This window comes from Rhagoletis pomonella, unplaced genomic scaffold (genome assembly GCF_013731165.1).
Source record: "Rhagoletis pomonella isolate Grant_MI unplaced genomic scaffold, Rhpom_1.0 Rhpom_scaffold_00002, whole genome shotgun sequence".
In the NCBI taxonomy this organism is placed as follows: Eukaryota; Metazoa; Arthropoda; class Insecta; order Diptera; family Tephritidae; genus Rhagoletis; species Rhagoletis pomonella.
The window spans coordinates 22,869,194-22,889,586 of NW_023458556.1; the positions used below are offsets into that span (position 1 = coordinate 22,869,194).

Here is a 20,393-nt window from a genome sequence, read left to right on the forward strand (position 1 = left end):
TGCATTCACATATTTCGGTGCATTTGAGTGTTTACGAGTTTTTGCTTTGGCGGAAACTAAAAAAATAGAAGAGTGCGCCAAGGCAAAAACTCGCGCAATCCAAATCGGCGAGCCGATCATCTATGTACATTAGACTGTGTCAAATAAAACGAATATTTTTTTTCTTGCAAAAAAATAATGTCGGAAAATTTCGGCCCTATATCTCCAATTTTCAGTTAGTGCTCGCAAAAAAAAAGAATTTTCAATGAACAAATTTGTTCTGCAACTTTTCTTTTTACATACAAGCTTTTATTTAACTTGCTGTGTATGTATGTACATATTTATTTTAGTATGTTTGTTAGGGGATAATCTTGCAATCAATTTTTGATCAACTTCCCGATGACCTAGTTATTGTAATCTTCACCGTCGGCTCAGAAACCGAAATTTGATGTAAGACTATCTTTGTAGAGAATTTAATTTCCTACAAAACTACATTCAGGGTTTTCTTTTATTTGATACATTTAATTGCATTAAAAAAAAAAGTTGCGGAACAACATTTTTTCATAATAAATTCTTACTTTTGCGAGCACTAACTAAAAAATGAAGATAGAGGGCTGAAAATTTGCCGATATTATTTTTTTTTTATTGCCGACAACGAAATTTTGAAATGTAACCGAAAGAAAAAACATTCGTTTTATTTGAAACAGTCTAATCTACATACATATGTATGTATGTATGTATGTAGGTACACTTTGACGTCACCAATGACTGCATGAAATATTAAAGCGTCACCGAAGCGCTTGAAATAGATTTCTTCTAATATCTATGTATGTTGCTAAATGTTATTACAAATACATAGATATTCGAACTTTTAATGCATGCACTTACATATATACATATAGAAGACATACCTACTGGAATATTTAACTCTACGGAAAAAAATTCTGCATAATGACAAATTTTAGAAAAAATGAGTTTGGTATTGATAAGATTTTTACAAGTTGAACTAAAATTAGAAATGGCTTTTACTTATCGTTCTACAATCGATTATCATAGGAATAGAGACTTGTAATTTTATTGGCATTTCAAAATGCCGGTCTTAACATTTAAACTATAAAATACTTTGAAAGTTTTTTTTTAATGCCAAATTGTCATATTTCCCCCTGTCGGAAACAGCAACAATAAAAATGAGAAACTAAATAGTCCTTAAAACGCCATGTCCTATCTATTTTCGTCGGACAGCCTACAATTATTTATAGACAAAAATATTTACTTAATATCATCGTAAATATATCTAAGTGGCGTGGAAAAAGATTTCAATAAACGAAAACATATCGTCGCTTGGCGCGAATACGCCAAATTCAATACCACGTTAAAGGAAGTCTGAAAATTTCTCAAAATAACCAAAAAAAAACTTATTTTCTTAAAAACTCGTCAATGGATTTCTAACTGAATATACTAAATAGGAGTAGATTTCATTATAAGAATATATTTTTTTAAATTTTTTTTATTACTCAGGCCGATTATTCTCCATCAAATGCCATTTGCTAATAGAATTTTCGAGCCGCATTCCTGCCTGTCAACACTTTGTGCTCCTCGCACTCACTTATTTTTTTGGTCTACTCGAAAGATGTCTACCCTTCCTCAAGTAGGTCAAGTAGGCTAATTAGTAAGACAGTCAATCAGTTGGTCAGATAGGCTCTTGTGGCTAAAAGTTTTAATGATTAAAACACGACCTTTTCGCGGCCAGAGACACAACACATTTTCTCGCATACATGTATGTATATACATAGGTACATATATATTTACATAAATATAAATGCCGTACATTTACAGACCTATGTAAATATATAAACAACGAGTTGGTTTATTCAATGTCCGCGCCCCGTTCATGGTTAATCGAATAAAAAAAAAAGCACGGAATAAAAAGTGAGAACGAAAAACATAGTATTCATGGCATTCCATTGATGAGATCATTTTTTTGCGATTACCTCATAACCCGAATTCAAAAACGTACATACATAAGTATTTCACTGATGCCTGTACTCCAGTGTTCATACGTATTTACGTTCTTATATACAATATTACATGCACACAACAAATAAATACATATGTTTGTTTGTTTGAATTTACAATGGAATAGCGAGTCCAACTTGTTGACGCGGTGTGCGTTGAAGAATCACAACAATTAATAAATAGCAATAGCGAAGAATGCGCGATAAAACAGCGAATACCTGGAGGGTACTATACATACAAGTATGCATATATGTATATATATGGTATATCGGATCATATACCTATGTATTTTTGGCATGTGCTCCATACATATGTATGCATGCATTTATGTGACTTGTTTATTCAATTTGCGTATCAAAAAGCACCGAAAATGTTTAGTCGGTTGGACAGCAATAAATAATAAAGCAAAAATATTTTTGAAAGGTAACATATACCGTAAATAGCAACGGAAGATATTATAGAGTAAACATGTCACGTTTTAACCGCGATTCATTTATACGCACGTACATATGTATATTTGTACATTAGGGTGGCCCCAAAAAAATGTATGTGAAAACGTAAAGTCGGAATTTTTATGCTCTCACTCCCTAGGATTGTTCTGTACCGGAAAAAAATGCACCCCTATTTTTTATTTTGAAATCAAAAAATATTTACAGGTCGCTCAAAGCGCTTAAGTTTCCCATGTATTTTATACTAGCAGACCCGCCCAAATTTATTTCCTTATTCAAATATTTGGTACAAAGTTTTCACCACAATTCACGTTCATATTTGGTATTGTGGTCGTCAGAAAGCATATCCTCCATTGCCGGCTTAGAATGGACGTCTAGAATTCTTGAAAAGCAATATAATTCGATCGGAAAACTCTGCTTCTCTTCAGGAGATTCTCATTAATAATACCAAACTATTTATTTAAAAAATTTTTCGTAGTAACTATATTTTATAGGTAGGCTAAAACCCCCAGAAATAAACAATTGGGTATTATTATTGGAAGTCTCCTGCACAGAATCATTTTCAAGAATTCGCTACCATTTCTACAAAAAGTTGTTTTTTCCCATATAAAATGCATTCAAAACGCGACCTCTAAATATTTTTTGATTTCAAAATAAAAAATGGGGGTATATTTTTCCGGCATATAACAATCCTAGGGGGTGAGAGTATAAAAATTCCGACTTTACTTGTTTTGGATCACCCTAATGCACATACATACGTATATATGAGGCTCCATTCGTGGTGACTCATCTAACTTTTCAAATGGCATAGCGTTTACAAAACTAAAATTGCTTAAACATTCCTTTTTGATTACATTCTTTGTAAACAAGAATTGCTTCGCAAATGTTAATGGGTTCTCTTATCAAAATGCTAATTTTTTGCGAAAGCAAAAACCTGCCAATTAACGAAGAATTTCTTATTAATTTTGTGCCTCTATGTATTTATGTATGCACATACATATGTACTCCTTATCTTTGTTGCTTTTTTTCTCGGTTTGCTGATAAAAAAATGAATCAATATTATTAAGTGGAAATACAAAATTTTTTACAGTTATTAAAAGGGTTGAATGATGTCAGTTTCCATGTATAAAAATACACATCTACATACGATTTCGCCCTCCCACACTTTATGTGTCTACGCGCCCATTCTTTGATCTCTCGACCTACATATGTACATAGAGAATGCTGCCTTGCTGTTATCAGAGAAAGCCGGCCGATTGGGGAGGACCGGCATTGAGCAGTGTATTAATTATAACATATGCACTTAACGCAAATATTTAAATACATGTGTATGTATGTACAAAATTATGTAATAAAAATAGGTCAGGGACTTTTTGAACTCCAGAATTTCTTGTTGTTGCAGCTGATACAAAGTTTGAAATATTAATTTATATGGTGTTGTATACCCAGCTAGACTTTTATAAAAAAAATAATAAACATCAAATAAACAAAAGAATAGAATAGTCAAAACTGGTCAAATCATCGCACTTATATTATTTCGTGGACCACTATATGTATATGCAGATATATATGTACATATGTATGTATGTACGTATGCATGTATGTATGTGGATACGTATGTATATATGTATGTGTATGAATTTTTGCTTGTCTCACTTAGCGTTCGCCAAAATCAATTAAAAATATTTTTAGTATTTACTCAAAAAATATATATGTACCTACATACATAGTAAACATAGTACTTTTAGTTTTTTTCGTGGGTGTGCGAAAAATATTTGTATACATATTCGAAAACTAATTTTACATGCACAAATATATATACATATGTATGTATGTATCAATATAATTTGAGTGCACTTGCAAAAGATGTTGAATATTATTGCATCCTTAATGATTCCGCAAAGTAATAATTTCACGTTGCTGTCGAAAAGGACGAGTGTAGGTCAGATTTGAAATTTTAATTAAATTTTTTTAAAGGCTATCAATTTGATGGCTAATTTTGAAGGTTAATACAAATCACATACATATATGTATTTGTCGTTGTATTTTATTAGCATACATATTTACGTACAGCAAACAATTTCCTGATTTGAATTTTTCAATGCAAAATTTTATTTTTTAAGTGTGTCAGTATCGAGTCTATTTCTTTTACACTAAAAAGAGGTGAATACCCCTATCGTTTAGCCGTTAGCATTACGGAAAATAAAAAAAAACTATTGGATTTCAACGCCCGCCGGGGATTGCTAGTTGAAATATTAAATTTATAAATTTTTTTCTTCTCTCTTCATTTGCAGCAACTGATCAGAAACTTTCTCAGCACTACCAAGGAATTGAGCAAAGCATTTCAAAATGTCTCACTCAGTGACAATCACCAGAACGACCACCAGCACCACGAGCACATCCTATATTGTGCTTAATACTGGATACTTGAAGACATTTCCGGGATTATTGAAACTTTTCGAGCTGGTAAGTGTTGTAAAACATTTTCGGGGAATTGATGAACAAGTGTTTCTGAAAGTCTGGTTGAGCATAGAGAAGTAATTTCTCTGCTCTCCCATATTGGCGATTTTAACCGATTTGCTTTTAATTTTGAAGTTGATGGCCGCAGAGGAGCATTTAAAACAATTAAAAATAAAATTGATTTAAATGCAAATATATTTAACAACAAAAGGCCTTTCTTGGGGTTTCGGGTACAACCATGGATCAAAAATAACAGTTATTTTTCGAAATTTTAGTTCAAACAGTCAGACGGAAAAAATTTGTCTCCAAGGTAGTATATCCTATTTTGACATTTGAATATAGCAATGTGATGCTTGTTAGCTAAGGAATAATAATCTTGAATGGTGTAAGTTTTTTTGATTTCTTTTTTTCAAAAAAGTCTACAATTTATTGTTATGTTTTTACTTTTATTTTTTCAGTCAGGAATAACAATTAAAATTTGACTTATTTTTTCAATCTAATGCCAAATTTCTACTAGGCATTCAAATGACGTGTGCCATTTAAAAATGTAATTTGTGTAATTTAATGCCTAGTGGAAATTCGGTATTATGCCGAATTTCCTCTGGGCATTGAAATTACATAAAATTGGTGCCATTCAAAAAATGCCATGTGGAAATGAACTTAACAACTGTTTTTTTTTTACCGTAATGACACGATTATTTTTTAATGCCCAACGTTGTCATTAAAATTTTTGCATTAATATCCAGCGGAAATCCAGCATAAGATAACAGTTACATAAAATTTGCCTCTAATTTTTTTAGTATAAAATAACAGTTCAACTTTGACTTTTATTTTACCGATCAGAAATAAAAGTTAAAGCTTGAATTTTATTTTTCCGATTAAAAATTAAAGTTAAAATTTAGTCGCTTGTAAACGTTTAATATCTAGGTAAACACAAGATATTAATTTTACACACGAAAAACTTGATAAATTCGCGAAAATATGGGCAAAAAATAGTAAAACTGCGTTTTTAATTTTTCACTCAGACGTTAGGATTTTTTTAAAGGATTTGGAAATTTCGAAAATATGATTACAAAAATTATTAAAAAAGTTCAGTGCGATGTAGAATAACAATGTGGGTATCAAACAAATGAGAAAATCCTGCAAAATTAAAAAATATTAAATTTTTCGGTGCATAAGGACGAATGTGTATGGGAAAGCTCCTTTTAAGATTTTATCCTTGAATAATAAGGACTAATATACACCCCACCACATCCTTGAATTTCGTACTCTTAACTTTATTAACTTAAAAAAATAAAATTGCTTTAATGCGCATTTTCAATACTTATTTGTCCTTGTAAACTAAAATGCTTCAATGTTTTTCAATTCTACAGAATTTTCTCTCTAATTGGATACCCTGATTTTTTTAAAATAATTTTTTAAATTTATCATTTCTTAAAATTTTCAAAGTTCTTTAAAAAAAATCCTGACGTCAGAGTGAAAAACTAAAACCGCAGCTTTACTATATTTGGCCCACTGTTCGGTGCATATTTACACATATGTATATATATTTTTCAAAGTTATGTTTATTTTTATTGTATTACAGCTTATTGGAGCCGCCATAGTTGGCATCTTCAGCTATTACTTCAACAGAACCGGTACGTCGAATGAAATCTTCATGTTCCTCATGGCTACAACATTCTTGATAGGAACATTTTGCCTATTGTTAGCATGTTTAACGTCGCTTAGTACGGGTGGTATCATATCCAAAACCATCTATGTGAGTACTCGTAATTAACACGTTTGCCTATGTAATGTATAGGACCTAACTAATAACGACCAATCTTTTCTCCATATCAGGAACTCATTTATCATAGCGTTGCGGCCATTTTGCTGCTCATCGCCTCAGTGCTCCTCGTAATAGAATTGAACGACAGACATTTTAGGTACGGTAAGCAGTACGAAACTTACATGGCTGCCGGCATTATGGGTCTCGTCAACGCGGTTCTCTACTTTATCAGCGCGTTCTTGGCTCACCGATCATATCGTGGCATCTAATCTCGCCGAGCTGACCACAAGAAACTGAACTTCCCCTATGTGGTGACGTTTCCAAAGGTGTTCATTGCAGGAAATCGTCTTTTATGATGGTAAATTAAGTTAAAATAATTTTGTAGTTGTATTTAAGTTCTAAGTAAAAAACACAACTTGGAAAAAATTAGCATTTTTATAGCCATACGCAGTCTGTGCTAAAGTGAAAAGCGATTGAATTCGAAAAACCAAATACACATACACGAACATATTAACTAACTATACACATTTTTTCTTTTTAATGTACTCGTACAATTAAGTAATATACATACATATATTAATTGTAAGTGCAAATGAAAATTTTTTTATGATTTTTACAAATACTCGTCCATTATACATTTTATTATACGATATTCTAACAGAAATAAATATTTTGTGTAAAATGTATTTTTATGTAATTTTCGAATAAAAGCTTCTCAAAGTTTATTTTTCTTTGGTGGTATCAAATTCAAACGTTTGGGAACGAATGAAGTAAGTTTAAAACCCAAAATATTTTTTTTTATGCCAAAAATTTAAACATTTTTTGTGGCAAAAAGTCATTTTTCGTATTTGATAAAGAAAACTTAACACGAAATAACAGTTTTAGTTTTTTTTTAACCAACGAAATGTGATCAAAGTCATTGTTTGTGAGTGAAATATTAAATCGATTTTGTGTTGTTGTTTTTTTTTAGCTATTTTCGCACAACCATATTGAAGTTAATAATTACACTGGTTTACAGCAGAAATGTTCAATGGATGCCACTATTGCTCGCTGGTTCCGAAAACCGAGAAATCTGTGGATAAGATTTGGAGATATTTGCAATTTGCCGTTATTCAGTTAAAAAAAGGAATGAGTGGTCGAATGAAAATGCGTAAGGATTTTTTGTATGAAAGATGAGCAGTAATGAGTGTACAAGGCGTATGAGTAACATTATTTCCGGTTAATTTTTCTTACAAAAAATGTTCGTACATTTTGTTATTTGCTCAACGATTTTATTCATTAGTACCTTGATTTTTTTAACAATTCAAGCTTTAACACAATTTAAAAAATTTAAACCGATTTGTAATTTTTTTAATTTTTTCTGTGTTAAAAGTTTGAATTGTTTTAATTCTTTCGTTAAAAAAACAAAAGATCTGGAATTATTAATTAATTTCTCAGAAACCATCAGAATTTTGTTAGCTTTCATTTGCCGTACTTCATAGTAAAATTGCTGAATTGGTTCGTAAGGTACACGTAAGGTGACGTGATGAGCCCATTAATGCAAGTTCGGAGTTAGTCAAAAATCGCATTGATTTTTGAGATTTTTTTTGTTGAAGGTGTTTTGCAAATTTCCCATATGAATTATTTTCGAAAAAATTTTTTGTATAGAAGACTGCGTGAAAAAAATTGCCTAAAAATCAACGGTAATTACTAGCTACTTAAAACCTACACTTTATTATAATAAAATTGATTGGGCTACAAATCTGCACACTCAAAAAAATTCTAAAAAATCTGATTAAAAAGTTGAAAATTTGCTGAATTTTCGCGAGTTTTGCGTAAAGTTTAGGAATTACATTTTTATGTTTTTTGTTGTGGAATAAACTATATTTTTATAATAATTGGCGGAAAAATATTAGAATACAAATTTTTGCATATATTGTGAAAAATTTGCTGTGCCAATACTTTGTTCCGACAGTGTATGTATGTATTTTACAATTTCAATTGCATAAATGTAGAGTTACATAAGTCCGGTAAAAAAAACTTTCAAACTTGATTTCCCAAAATTTTAATTTTTACACATTCATGTTTTTGGCATACGGTCGACGATGTTACAAGTTTCATGAAAAGAGGCATCCACAATTCGCAGTTTTGAGATTTTGTAAGAAAAAAAGAAATCAACTTCACTCTCTTTAATTGTGTATATTTAAGGACCATGCGGTTCGATTGTTTTAATTTTTCGGTTAAATATAGAGCTAATTATGTGATATACAAGGGTAAAAAAAAAGTAAAAGAACACAAATATGTTTTCTTGTTTATCATTGAAACGTAAGACTGTCACGTATGTGACCTATGAAAATACCCATATGCATGATTATAGGGTCCGTATAATTGGTCATAATTAGAGCTTGGATTCTCATGTTAAAAAATAGGCCTAAAAATATGTACTCATAATAACTATAAGCAAAGTGTTTATCAATTTATATAGTCAGCGTAAAAAATATGAATACCCAAAGTTTTGACGATTTTATTTGTTTATATTTTCCATACAAAATTTTACTTATTTTTTTTACAAAAATATAGTTAATTTAAAATAATTCTTGTTGTTTTTGCTGTTGAATGAATTATATTTTTATACAAAATTAAGAAAAAAATTTGGTATGGAAAACATAAATAAAATGGGCAAAACGTCGGGGTATTCATATTTTTTAACGCCGACTGTATTTTGTTTATAGTTATCATGAATTATTATTATTGAATCATGTATAGTTATGATGGCACATATTTTAAGGCTTTTTTTTGCATACAAATCCGACCTCTAGTCATAATTAAACATCACTATTGATTCACATACAAACATTACACTCTGTTTTAATTTATTTTCATTTCCGTCCTCTTCGAATTACACCTACAGTTAATATTATATTAACAATTAAGAGTATTAGATGCGCCAAAGCCCCTAAAATCATGCCTATATAAAGGAAAACCAAATCGATAGTATCAAACATGTCAGGCTCGAACAAACCGTATATAAGTTCTCCGGAATATTGCAAATCGAATAAAACCGCTGTTGCGACGCCCAAAACAAACATAATCCATAATACAATAACGATCTGAAAAAAATACAATAGAAATGTTAACTGAATAAATCAATCATGAATGTCGTTTCGCCAACAAATACCAGTATGCGGACATGTAGACGCGTTTTCGGATAGTTTGAATTGTAAAACCATGTACTGCAACCGAATATCAGACAGAGCACCATTGTTGTAGTTAGCGAGCACTGATACATGAACAATTTCATGTCATCCGGAAAGGATATGACCATCGAGAATAGCAGCACGGCAGGCAAGCAGAGTACCTGTGATAATGAGATAATCGTTTTCAGCCCATTGTTCTTCCCTACATTAACACAGTGAATACCATACCGCAACCGCAATCTGTAGAATGGAGGCTATTTCTTTCACTGAAAGACATTTCATTTTTAACGCAATTTTTTCTTAAAAATTTATCGTATATGTGTATTTTCATAAATCGAACAAGTTTTGTGTTAACTCACTTTTTTGACAATTATTTTTACAGCCACTTTGACTTGTTTCTTTGTTTCCAATGCAAGATTTTACAGTGGTTTCCAGGATTATTTAATTTGAGTAAATTAATTGTTTTATTTATTAAAGAAATTGGATTTTTAAATTGTACATAAAGAAATTGGCATATTAACTATTTTATTTTAAGTATAAATTAAAGCAAATATTTAAATCTGACGTAGAAAGTAGAGAACAATCGGAAAGATTTTAAATGCTTTTATTACTTGGTAATAATAATTGAAGAATAATTTTTTTTAAACTCCATATTTATGGATATACCTGTTGCAAACTTTAGTTAAATTATTGGTGCTTTCTAACGAGTATGTATGCACTTGATTACAAAAAATTTCAACGAAAATGTACCTACCAACAAAACAATGGTACAGAGTGTTTTAATTCCTAATATTCAATGAAAATGTACCTACCACCAAAACAATGCTAATCCATACAAATTTGAATACAAAAAAAGCATTTTTTGCCACATTTCGCATTTTTTGTTTTTAATCTGTAGTATGTAATAACAATACTTATAACTATACTTTTTATACTAAATAAATCAATAATTGAAAAATTTTCATTGTCCTCCTTCGCATAAAAAATAAAACAAATTCAATTAGCTTAGCAACAAAAACTTCTTTCGCGTCTCAATAATAAGTTTAGAATTTAGTAAAGTATAAGTTTAGAATTTATTTATATATAGACTTGTAACAAAAATTTCGTCCTATAACCTAGAAAAAAAAGAGCATCTTAGACATACAGTGAGTACCTAGTATACATATAAATGTATATATGTACGTATGCTTGCGCTTAATCAAACCACCCTTTAATAATACATATAAATTACAAGGTGAAGAACACACTAACGTGGTCACAGACACTCTTCACTCTTCTCGGTTTAACGCAATTTGTATGTATGCTAGTTTTCAACTAAACTGATGCTTTGTATTTTGACGTTTTGGAATGCACCCAAACTATGGACTATGTATAAAAAGAGTTGTTCAAATTTTGTTACTCTATATTAAAATAGCCGTTGCAATAAAATAAATTGTTCAGTGCAAAACTAAAATTCTTAACTAAAACTTTACAGCTTCTTCTTTCTACTGACAAAATTTCGCGCCAATATTGTTTACACGTGTCTTCATATGCTGCAGTATATCTTCGGCAAACTCCTCGACAGTTGTGTAACGACTGCTTTGAAAACTGAAAATATCTGCTAAAAAGCCGAGCATTTGATCACGGAAGTAATGGCAAATGTCACGCAAATTTTCATCGGGTCCAAAGAAACCCCAGGCCATTAAGGGTGATAATTGCTCTGAAATGTTATAGAAGTGAGCCATAAAGCCATTCGGGTACTTGAGTCCATGCTGTTTAGCTTTTAGTACAGACCAAACTGCTGTGCTTAGTGCCTATGAGGAAAGAGATCAAGTAATAAATTAAAACAGCGCCTAAAAGTATGCAACAGAATAAGACCCAATTGGCAAACAAGCATACATTTGCAAAAAGGCAACGAACTCCTTTCGTTACACTTTATTGACACGTGTGGGCAAATATATGTTTATTTTATTGTTGCTGTAGCAGCATAATGCAATCGCATTGTTCTGCTTACCATTTCTTTGAATCCGTTCGAAAGAAATCGATTTTGTACGACCGCTGTAACGCTTGCGGGTGGCGCGTCTAAATCCCGAAATGAGTCCAACACAATAAAGTCTAGGCATATGTCATAAAAAGTCATTGCTTTCACATTACGCGCTTCCAATTCTTTTTGTATTTCATCCCAATTATTGGGATTCTGCAAATAGTTGATCATATCCTCGTAGCCCACCAGAAACTCTTTGGTATCTTTATCGCCTAGACAGAGCAGATCGGTGAGTATTTGGCGACCCGTATCGCAAACCCATTGGCCGATTGAGGGATCCTGTAAACACGCAGATATGATAAATGAAACTATTTTATTATTTAAGAACTCACTTTGAATAAATATTGAAATGCCAAGCGTACACAATGCAGTTTAACCAGATATTCTGTATCACTCGAACAGTGCACCAGGTCAGCGCGAATAGTACGGTAAGGAATAGGCGTTTCTTCGTGATGTTTTAGCGCCGCATTGTACAGTGGATATTGTTCATAAGATGTGTCCACAAATTCCTCAAAATCACGCATATCTGCAACTTGATCTAACGCCGAGGCATAGCTTTCAGCTGAATCGAAATTTGGATCAGAACCTGTGCGACTCATTATCGACCTGTGCGAATGTCTATCCTCTTCGTTACCGTCCTCGAGCGCATGACCCATACCATCCTCCTCTAACTCATCAATGGATGGTTCATCCCGAAATAGTACCGAACGTTGGTCCAAGAATAGTAATTCACTTTGTTCTTGTAATGTGTAGGCCATATCAAGTAGATTTTGTATTTCACGACAAAACTCCGATTCCTCAGCAGTGGTTAGCAAAGCGGGAACACCACCTGGAGAATTGTGTGCCGCTAACGCATCCTCCCAATAATTTATTACTGTGTCCAATGCTTCCATTCCCATCACGCCGAGTTGCTGGGCGGTTAAGTGTAGAACTATCGCACCTGTTTGACTTTGTGCAGCGGATAAAAGTGCGCCAACGCCTATAGATCCGGATGCCATGGACATGCGATCCGAATAGGCGACAGTAGAACCCGGAGGACTGCCGGAACGTGCAGATGCTTTAGAACCAGCTATGGATATCAAATCATTGGGGCTACGCATGCTATTTCGCGCACGTCGACCCGTGTATTTGCGTGTTCGACGGGGCGGACGTGGCGGTTTTCGACGTCGTAAGAACCGCGCAAGCACGCCTAGTAAAGCTACGCCAGCGGTGAGCGAGAAAAAAACAACCTGAATGAAAATGAACAAACACCCATTTACAATTATTATTTATTATAGACTTTGAACAAACTATTAACCACTCACCTTTTGCGAGGTAGTCATACGGAAGGGAAGCACGCGAATATCCGCCCATCTTGGAACTAGGCCTTGCATTTTATTTTAGCACTTTTTTATTTTAATCCTGAAGAAATTTAATATGTGCTCATATGCTCTCAACCATTGCTTCGGTTACACCTGATCGCGCATTCGAGGTTAGGTGCTGCAGTGATGCGATGTAATGATGCGTTGTTGTTCGGAACGTTATTCATGAAAAATAAAGAGCCGGCACACATACAATTAACTAAATTTATGTACTACATTGAACTAATAAAAATCACAAGTCTTTTTAATGTCCGCAACTTACCTGTTTTAATTTTTCTCTAGCCTATTGATCTCTAACATTAATCGATAGCTCCATGTCATTCACCAACTGGTTTTTTACACTTTGCTCTTAAGTTTTGAAAACAATTTCACACTATGCTATTTTACTTTGATAGACAAATATTTAATTTATTTTGTCTCGTCTTTGATTTTCACTTTCACCTGCGGAATTTATTAAATAAAAGCCAACAACAATTTCTATTGCATCACAGCGATCGGTGAAAAGGGATTTCCAAAATAAAAATAACAGCGAACGAAGGAGAAACATAAACAAAGAATCAATTGACATTTTCACTAAAACAGCGTTGCCACCGTTGCATTAATCACAGATGTTTTTCCCTCGGAGCGCCCAAAATTCCCCAAGTAAATTAAAATTAGTTTTTCTAAAGTATTTTCAACGCAAATGATTAAATTTTGTTATCAATGAATACAGAAGCCGATAATTATCCGCTTGATCCCGAGGGTGAAGTGCTCTGGGAGTGGGACCGCATGCAAGGCGGGGCTGCAGCCAAGCAACCAACGGGCGAAAAGGCGCCCCTTCGCAACAAAAACACAAATGCCGGCATCTTATCGAATTGTTGTTGTTGGTGTTTAGTAATTCTGACATTTCTTACGGCATGTTTATTGTTTATTTGTTTATTTCTTTTACACCATATGAAATAGTTGAATAAATTTTGTGTATTTTCCAAGTATTTCTATTACATTTTCGTACATTGCCAAAAAAGTGTTTGTATGTGATACTTGTTGGTGGTGAAGAGGTGGCCAAATTATTATATACATGCGTATACATATATATTTATTAATAAAGAGTGGAAAATGTCGGAAGCTGCCAAAAGTGTGTATTACTTTAAAATTCGCAAATTTTTCTGAAATTTATCAAGGATCATTATGAAATCATTATTAACTTGTCTTTTAATATTCTATAGGTCCGCGCATTACTTCAATTATTGAAAATCAGTTGTTCCGGCGGCAACGGAGCATTAGGCAAAAGCAGTCCATAGATGTGCCTGATTTCGAGAAGGTAAATGACCCCACCCAGTTGTTAGTTTTTGTGTTATTTTTACAATTTTTTTTTAGACCTATGCTGTAATAATTTTCTCGGAAAAGGCCAAATTGCGCCATTGCCAAGATGTGGAAAAGATAATACAAGAATTTAAAGTACTCACAACGCTCGAGGTCGTCAGGTATGTATGTACATATAAATGCAGCATAAGCCACCTAACCTCTGCTAGCCAATTTTTGCATTTTTCCTATTTAGAAAACCGAATGTTTTTCATATTAACAGCATATATGGCAAAAAATACTTCAAATTACTCCCTTCGAAGGTTTTCTCTGATCCTTATGGGGAATTAGATTCCTCAATGGAACTTGGGTGGCTAAGTAATTTGAATTTTAATTTCGTTAGCTTTAGTAAACAATGCGCGCAAATTATTAATAACAATTTGTATTAATTCAAATGTACTATTAATTCATTGTATTGTATTACTCTTTCAGCAAAACTGAAAAATACCTCTATTTGTCAGCCACCACAGAAACTTTGCTGCGTTTTGCTGATGAGGCCGAGTTAAGTAAACTTACCATAACCGGTAGTATGCAAAAATTCAATTGTGATTGTATATCCGATTATCTGCTACCTGGTATGACGCCAGCAGATATTGTGCGCGAATGTGAGGGCCCCGTACTAATAAAGGACGTCGTTAAACCGGCAATTATGTCGTACATAAGAAATGGCATGGTCGAGGATTTTTTTCCATTGCACAACATTGTAAGATCGAGAAAAATTGTTCCATGGTTGGGCTTAATATATGTTTTTCCGTAGGAGTATTTAGATAGATTCGCATTTGATTGGAGACGTCGTAACTTTCCGATCGAAGACATATGCAACTACTTTGGATCGAGCATTGGACTATATTTCGGCTTTACCGAGTTCTACACAAAGGCGCTCATATTTCCAGCAATTTTCGGTATGCTGCAGTTTGTGTGGAATGTGAATTTGTCATTGGTTTGCAGTTTTTATGTGCTATGGACAACGGTAGTTTATTCTTTTATATATTTTTATTTCTTTCACATTAGAAACTTCATAAATTGACCTGCCTAGTGCTATTATTTTATTTATATATCTATTATTTTCTTGGCTGTGCTACAGTTTATAAAGTTTGGAGTGTGCTTTAGTTTTTAATATAACCTAAAATTACTAATATGAAAAATTTTATATTTATAATTTTCAACATAAAGATTTTCCTTGAATTGTGGAAGCGCAAGTGCTCTGGTTACTCTTATCGTTGGGGTAATATTGAAATGAGTAGTTTGGACAAGCCGCGCTCTGCTTATCATGGTGTGCTAAAGTCGGATCCAATAACGGGTAAAATGATGCTCCAATATCCAATGCGCTATACCTATCTGCAAATGTATTGCGTCTCCTATCCTGTGGTGCTAATATGCGTAGCTGCTGCTGCTTACTTTGCCTTGTATCAGTTTCAGATAGAGGCAGAAGTGTTGGCTGATTTTGGTGAGTCTGTGTTGTTGAATGTGTTTGAGGAGACATTTTTTCCTAACTTTAATATTATTATTTATTTACTACAATTTCCTATTGCAACGTATTTAATCGAAAATACTTATTTTTAGGTCCTGACTCCTGGCTACTCTATATTCCTGTGATCGTACAATCAATACTGATTGCTATTTTCTCTTGGGCCTACGAGAAATTAGCCACATTTTTGACTGACCAAGAGAATCATCGTACACGTTCGCAATACGATCGTCATCGCGTAAATAAGTTAATGCTTTTTGAAATTGTCAATAATTTCTTTTCATTGTTCTATATTGCATTTGTGCTGCATGATTTGAAACAATTAAAATATCAATTAATGATGCAGTTACTTATCTTCCAGGTATGCCAGACTTATTTGCATTTCTACGAGCTCAAAATATGCTTTAAAACTCATGTTCTCATTTATACTATAGATTGTTTGCATTGCTCAAGAAATCGGCATCCCCCTCTTAGCCGTAGTGCGTCAGAAATTCGTAAAATATATGCATAAAGAAGTAGATGAGGAAATAAAGAATAATGTAACGGACTTGGCACGCTATGAACAATGTTTCTACGAAGCCGGACTTGATCAATATCAATCGACCTATGAAGACTATCTGCAGCTGTGCATACAATTTGGTTATGTAGTTTTGTTTGCTGCTGTAGCGCCTTTTGCTGCTTTCGGCGCCTTAATAAATAACATCTTTGCGATGCATATCGATTTGTTTAAGGTTGGTGTATTCATATTGAACATGTTACGTCGGTTATGTTAATCATCTCAATTATAGCTATGCAATATATTCAAGCGTCCATTTGGACGGCGAGCTAAAAACATTAGCGCTTGGCAATCGGCTTTTGAATTACTTTCGGTGATGGCAATACTGAGCAATTGCGGTCTGCTTTATTTACAGCCAAACGTGAAGTGAGTAGAAACATTTTCTATTTGAACGGAATATTAAAAATTGTTAATAAACTAGTTAAATTTAAAATGTATACTTCTACAACCTATTTTATCTCTTATTTCAGGGGATTTTTCTCAAAACTATTTCCCCAAATGCCAGATATAACCTTTATACTTTTTGAACACTTGCTTTTGGGCTTGAAATTTGTTATACACAAAGTGATACACGAACGACCACGTTGGGTGCGCATAGCTTTGTTAAAGGCAGACTACGAATCGGACCAGGCTTACAAAAAACTGAAGTAAGTGTGGGATTTAATATACTTAAAATGCATTATTAAAAATGAAATTTTGGTGTTTTTTTTTTTAGAAAATTTAAGGCATTTAATAAAATGGACTAGGTCAAATGAACAGGAAATGAAGGAAATCCCTTAGCAAAACCAAATTACTGTAAACGATAGCTTTTTAGTTTATGTTAATTTGTTGCTAATGTAGCTATTGTTGCTGTTTCCAAATTGCTGTGCTCTGGCAAATTACGGCCTTGACTATAGTTTTTCGGCACAATAATAGCAGCACAACAATAACATTCATATTTATTCTGGTGATTTTTTATTTAAATAATTTAGTTTACGCATTTACTTTATATGTGTTTATTTGAAGACTAAAAATGTATTTTATATTTTATAAATATTTTTTTATGTATTATGTTACATTAATCGCCATATATTTACTTAATTTTTTAGTTTTTTTTTATGTATATTTATATTACATTAATTTCTATAAAATACAAACGAAAAATTAATAGTTTCTCGTAAGTGCCTCAAATGTGCTACAGACAAATGCAAAATGCAATTACTTGAATGTAATACACAAACATAAATGATAATGATAAATAAAAGATTAATAAACAAATTATTACTTATTTGTCATACGAAACTTTTGAGCTAACGACTTCCTCTGTAATATCTAAAAGATAAAAATGCATCAATGGCATGTAAAATACCGGCGGCATAGCCAATATACTGTAAAAGAGCAACAACAAAAAATTAGGCCGTTAATACGTTAGTAGGTTTGTAAGTGGTTTTATAAAAATATGTAAATATCAACGAATTTTTGAGAAAATAACCAAAGCTGATTAACCACGAATTAAGAGAAATATTTTATGTTATTTGACATTCATAACACTAGAAATAGAGCCAAAAATTGCGAAAGCTAACAAGTTATTTTGTCAAAAGCTCCTCCTATAAAATCTCTTTGTACTGTTGTTGTTGTTGTACTCACATATGCCGCTGTCATTGCTGGGTAGGCCCAAAAACCCGGTCGCACAAGAAATTGCGGATGCAACCACACAACACAAGCAAAGCCCATGTAGCTGGAAGAGCTGAAGTACATGCTACAGGCAACCGCATTGAAAAGTGTTTCCTGCATAGAAAAATTATATGTCCATACTATGTAAAATAAAATAACTTAAAAAAAAACCATCAACAAGCAAAAAAGTGCCTACAAAGAGTGATTGTCTAATTAGACTTGAAGATTTCTCCGAGAAGCAATAGCATATCATTAGTATGGCTGTAGTGGTGAAGCAATAAGCGGTCGTTGTAAGCATGCTGGTCAGAGCCTGTCCAATTGTATCTGCTGCTGGAATTCCATAGCGCACCAATAGCCCTTCGCACAAAGTAGCCAGGGTTAGTTGTAGGATTTTTATAAGTCCCACACGTGAAGTGACAAAACCAAAATTTACACAGGTACAAATGCGACAGCAGCAAAGTTTAATGCCGAAACTTTGACCAATGCCACGCATACCAAACGAATAAGACATGGCGAAGTAAATTGAGGTTTGTTATTTTTCTATACCACTCTAACTATATACAACGTGGTTTATTTATTCCTTGAATTCTTTTATTAGTTTTGATTCTAAGTTATTTGTTTATTTCATTTTCCTTTTACAATTTGAACGCAAAATTACTGTCGCTTTGTACGATCACTTCCATTGACTGCATGTTGACTACACTAGCAATGCATAGCCTAGATGCATTGTCGCACAGGATATGCTAAAAATAGTTTCATTTCGTTTGTGATCCCCCCCAAGTAGACAGCAGCAGCTGTGACCTAAACATATCGTTTTCTTCTACTGCTGCATCTTTGGTTTGGTGCGCTTTGTTTACAAATTTTATATGCACAAAAATAAATTCGGTTGGGGCGTTAGCACGCGAATGCAATTGCGTGCACGTGTGCGACACACACATACATTTTTTTTTCGAAATTCAGCTCTGTACACAAGTCGGTTACTCATTAAAGACTTAATCGAATTTAAAACCAAATACTACATAAAAAATTAGTTTCTATGTTTACTAATCACAGGCCTGCGAAATTTAAATTTTGTTTTCCCCCTCCAACAATTATGTTATTTTTTTTGAATATATACATACATACATAGGTATTTATGTTAAATTAAAATATGAACATTTTTGTTTTGTTTTTCTAGCACGTCGAGACTTTTTATTGGTGAAATGTATATTTTAGGATTTTTAGCAATTTGCAGAGAAAAGCCAAAAACTAATTACTTTAGAATTGAATTTTTTACCTAAAAACCTTAAACTTAAGTAGTTTCGAAGATAACGCTAAGAAACTCGATAAAATTTATTTTGTCAGCGTTAGCGAGCATTACTAGCGTCAACTTCTAAATTAGTTAAGTTTTAATTAGATTTCTTAGAAATATTTTGAGTATTCAGTTTTGTAGCCCATTCAATTTTAGCATAGTAAAAATCATGTTTAAAGTAGCTCGGACTTACGGTTGATTTTTGGCAGTTTTTTTTGCTGAAGATTTTGCAAGTTTTCTCAGTACAAAAAAAAAAAAAACCAAATCGTCCAAAATAGTACTTTGTATGGAAGAAAATGACTGACATCGTCAACAAAAAATATTGCCAAAAATCAACTTCAAACTTGCTTTTTATTTTACTACAATTGAATGGGCTAAAAAACTGCTACTCAAACTATTTATAAAAAATCGAATTAAAAAGTTCGAAATTTTTACGAAAGTTTGTTAATTTTTATTTAATTTTGCACAAAGATTGAAGCATGGATTTATATGGTTTTTGCTAAAAACCATGATACAAAAAAGAAGGTAGTTTCAATAAACAACTTTTTGATTAAAAAGCAGATTTTTGACAATTCCTCAATTGTTAAAAATTCGAAGCGGCGGTACCCAATTTAAGTTTTTAGTAGAGGGGATTTTATGTCATAAATTTGGGATTATGTATAAAACAGTTTTAATAACATTAACTGTTTAAAAGTAATTAAAATCGTATCTTAATAATGTTTAAATTTTACACTAAATACGATGATCACTTCCCATAGGTTAATTAAATTTTAGTGAACATATACATATACATGTATATGTAGGGTTTTTCAAACTTTTTTGTGTCTTTTTGTCATCTGATTATTTTACAAT

General features: G+C 32.6%; 5 protein-coding genes across 6 annotated transcripts in view; 2 read left to right on the plus strand and 3 right to left on the minus strand.

The window, feature by feature from the left end:
• Positions 1-7,201, plus strand: part of LOC118733300 — a 13,256-nt gene extending 6,055 nt beyond the window's left edge. Inside the window, exons 2-4 of the mRNA XM_036462649.1 lie at positions 4,739-4,910; positions 6,490-6,663; positions 6,744-7,201. Coding sequence (XP_036318542.1) covers positions 4,794-4,910; positions 6,490-6,663; positions 6,744-6,941 — 489 coding nt within the window. The 5' untranslated portion in view covers positions 4,739-4,793 and the 3' untranslated portion in view covers positions 6,942-7,201. The remainder of the gene's footprint in view (positions 1-4,738; positions 4,911-6,489; positions 6,664-6,743) is intronic.
• A 2,329-nt stretch (positions 7,202-9,530) lies between these two features.
• On the minus strand, positions 9,531-10,315 carry LOC118733304. The gene is made up of 3 exons (XM_036462653.1): positions 10,077-10,315; positions 9,830-10,009; positions 9,531-9,761 (listed from the first exon to the last, which is right to left on the minus strand). Exons 1-3 carry the CDS (start codon positions 10,128-10,130, stop codon positions 9,531-9,533), a joined length of 465 nt encoding a protein of 154 aa, XP_036318546.1. The 5' UTR covers positions 10,131-10,315.
• A 504-nt stretch (positions 10,316-10,819) lies between these two features.
• On the minus strand, positions 10,820-13,261 carry LOC118733302 (mitoguardin). Its single transcript, XM_036462652.1, has 4 exons — positions 13,176-13,261; positions 12,204-13,100; positions 11,842-12,150; positions 10,820-11,641 (listed from the first exon to the last, which is right to left on the minus strand). Exons 1-4 carry the CDS (start codon positions 13,242-13,244, stop codon positions 11,333-11,335), a joined length of 1,584 nt encoding a protein of 527 aa, XP_036318545.1. The 5' UTR covers positions 13,245-13,261; the 3' UTR covers positions 10,820-11,332.
• Positions 13,262-13,695: 434 nt separating this feature from the next.
• LOC118733301 (anoctamin-10) lies at positions 13,696-17,626 on the plus strand. 2 transcript variants are annotated; one of them, XM_036462650.1, is made up of 12 exons: positions 13,696-13,874; positions 13,945-14,346; positions 14,438-14,532; positions 14,589-14,695; positions 15,006-15,276; positions 15,331-15,543; positions 15,747-16,020; positions 16,137-16,402; positions 16,476-16,772; positions 16,830-16,963; positions 17,068-17,244; positions 17,313-17,626. In XM_036462650.1, exons 2-12 carry the CDS (start codon positions 14,328-14,330, stop codon positions 17,341-17,343), a joined length of 1,884 nt encoding a protein of 627 aa, XP_036318543.1. In that variant the 5' UTR covers positions 13,696-13,874; positions 13,945-14,327; the 3' UTR covers positions 17,344-17,626. The 2 variants fall into 2 exon arrangements, with proteins under 2 accessions (XP_036318543.1, XP_036318544.1); XM_036462651.1 differs by lacking the exons at positions 13,696-13,874; positions 13,945-14,346; positions 14,438-14,532; positions 14,589-14,695 and adding an exon at positions 14,707-14,891 and having other exon boundaries at positions 17,313-17,625.
• A 247-nt stretch (positions 17,627-17,873) lies between these two features.
• Positions 17,874-18,761, minus strand: LOC118734490 (protein singles bar). Its single transcript, XM_036464209.1, has 3 exons — positions 18,447-18,761; positions 18,224-18,364; positions 17,874-17,964 (listed from the first exon to the last, which is right to left on the minus strand). The coding sequence occupies exons 1-3, from the start codon at positions 18,759-18,761 to the stop codon at positions 17,887-17,889; spliced, it is 534 nt and encodes a 177-aa protein (XP_036320102.1). The 3' UTR covers positions 17,874-17,886.
• Between the last annotated feature and the right edge of the window lie 1,632 nt (positions 18,762-20,393).

Coding starts and splice junctions, on each gene's coding strand:
- LOC118733304 (XM_036462653.1), bottom strand. CDS start 10,130: ATGAAATGTCTTTCAGTGAAAGAAATAGCCTCCATTCTACAGATTGCG. Junction 10,010..10,076: donor TTCTACAGATTGCGGTTGCG/GTATGGTATTCA, acceptor TCATTATCACAG/GTACTCTGCTTGCCTGCCGT. Junction 9,762..9,829: donor GTCTACATGTCCGCATACTG/GTATTTGTTGGC, acceptor TATTTTTTTCAG/ATCGTTATTGTATTATGGAT.
- LOC118733302 (XM_036462652.1), bottom strand. CDS start 13,244: ATGCAAGGCCTAGTTCCAAGATGGGCGGATATTCGCGTGCTTCCCTTC. Junction 13,101..13,175: donor GTATGACTACCTCGCAAAAG/GTGAGTGGTTAA, acceptor ATTTTCATTCAG/GTTGTTTTTTTCTCGCTCAC. Junction 11,642..11,841: donor CGAACGGATTCAAAGAAATG/GTAAGCAGAACA, acceptor CTTTCCTCATAG/GCACTAAGCACAGCAGTTTG.
- LOC118733301 (XM_036462650.1), top strand. Junction 14,533..14,588: donor ATGTGCCTGATTTCGAGAAG/GTAAATGACCCC, acceptor ATTTTTTTTTAG/ACCTATGCTGTAATAATTTT. Junction 16,403..16,475: donor TGCAGTTACTTATCTTCCAG/GTATGCCAGACT, acceptor TTTATACTATAG/ATTGTTTGCATTGCTCAAGA.
- LOC118734490 (XM_036464209.1), bottom strand. CDS start 18,761: ATGTCTTATTCGTTTGGTATGCGTGGCATTGGTCAAAGTTTCGGCATT. Junction 18,365..18,446: donor TAATTAGACAATCACTCTTT/GTAGGCACTTTT, acceptor TTTTCTATGCAG/GAAACACTTTTCAATGCGGT. Junction 17,965..18,223: donor CAGCAATGACAGCGGCATAT/GTGAGTACAACA, acceptor GCTCTTTTACAG/TATATTGGCTATGCCGCCGG.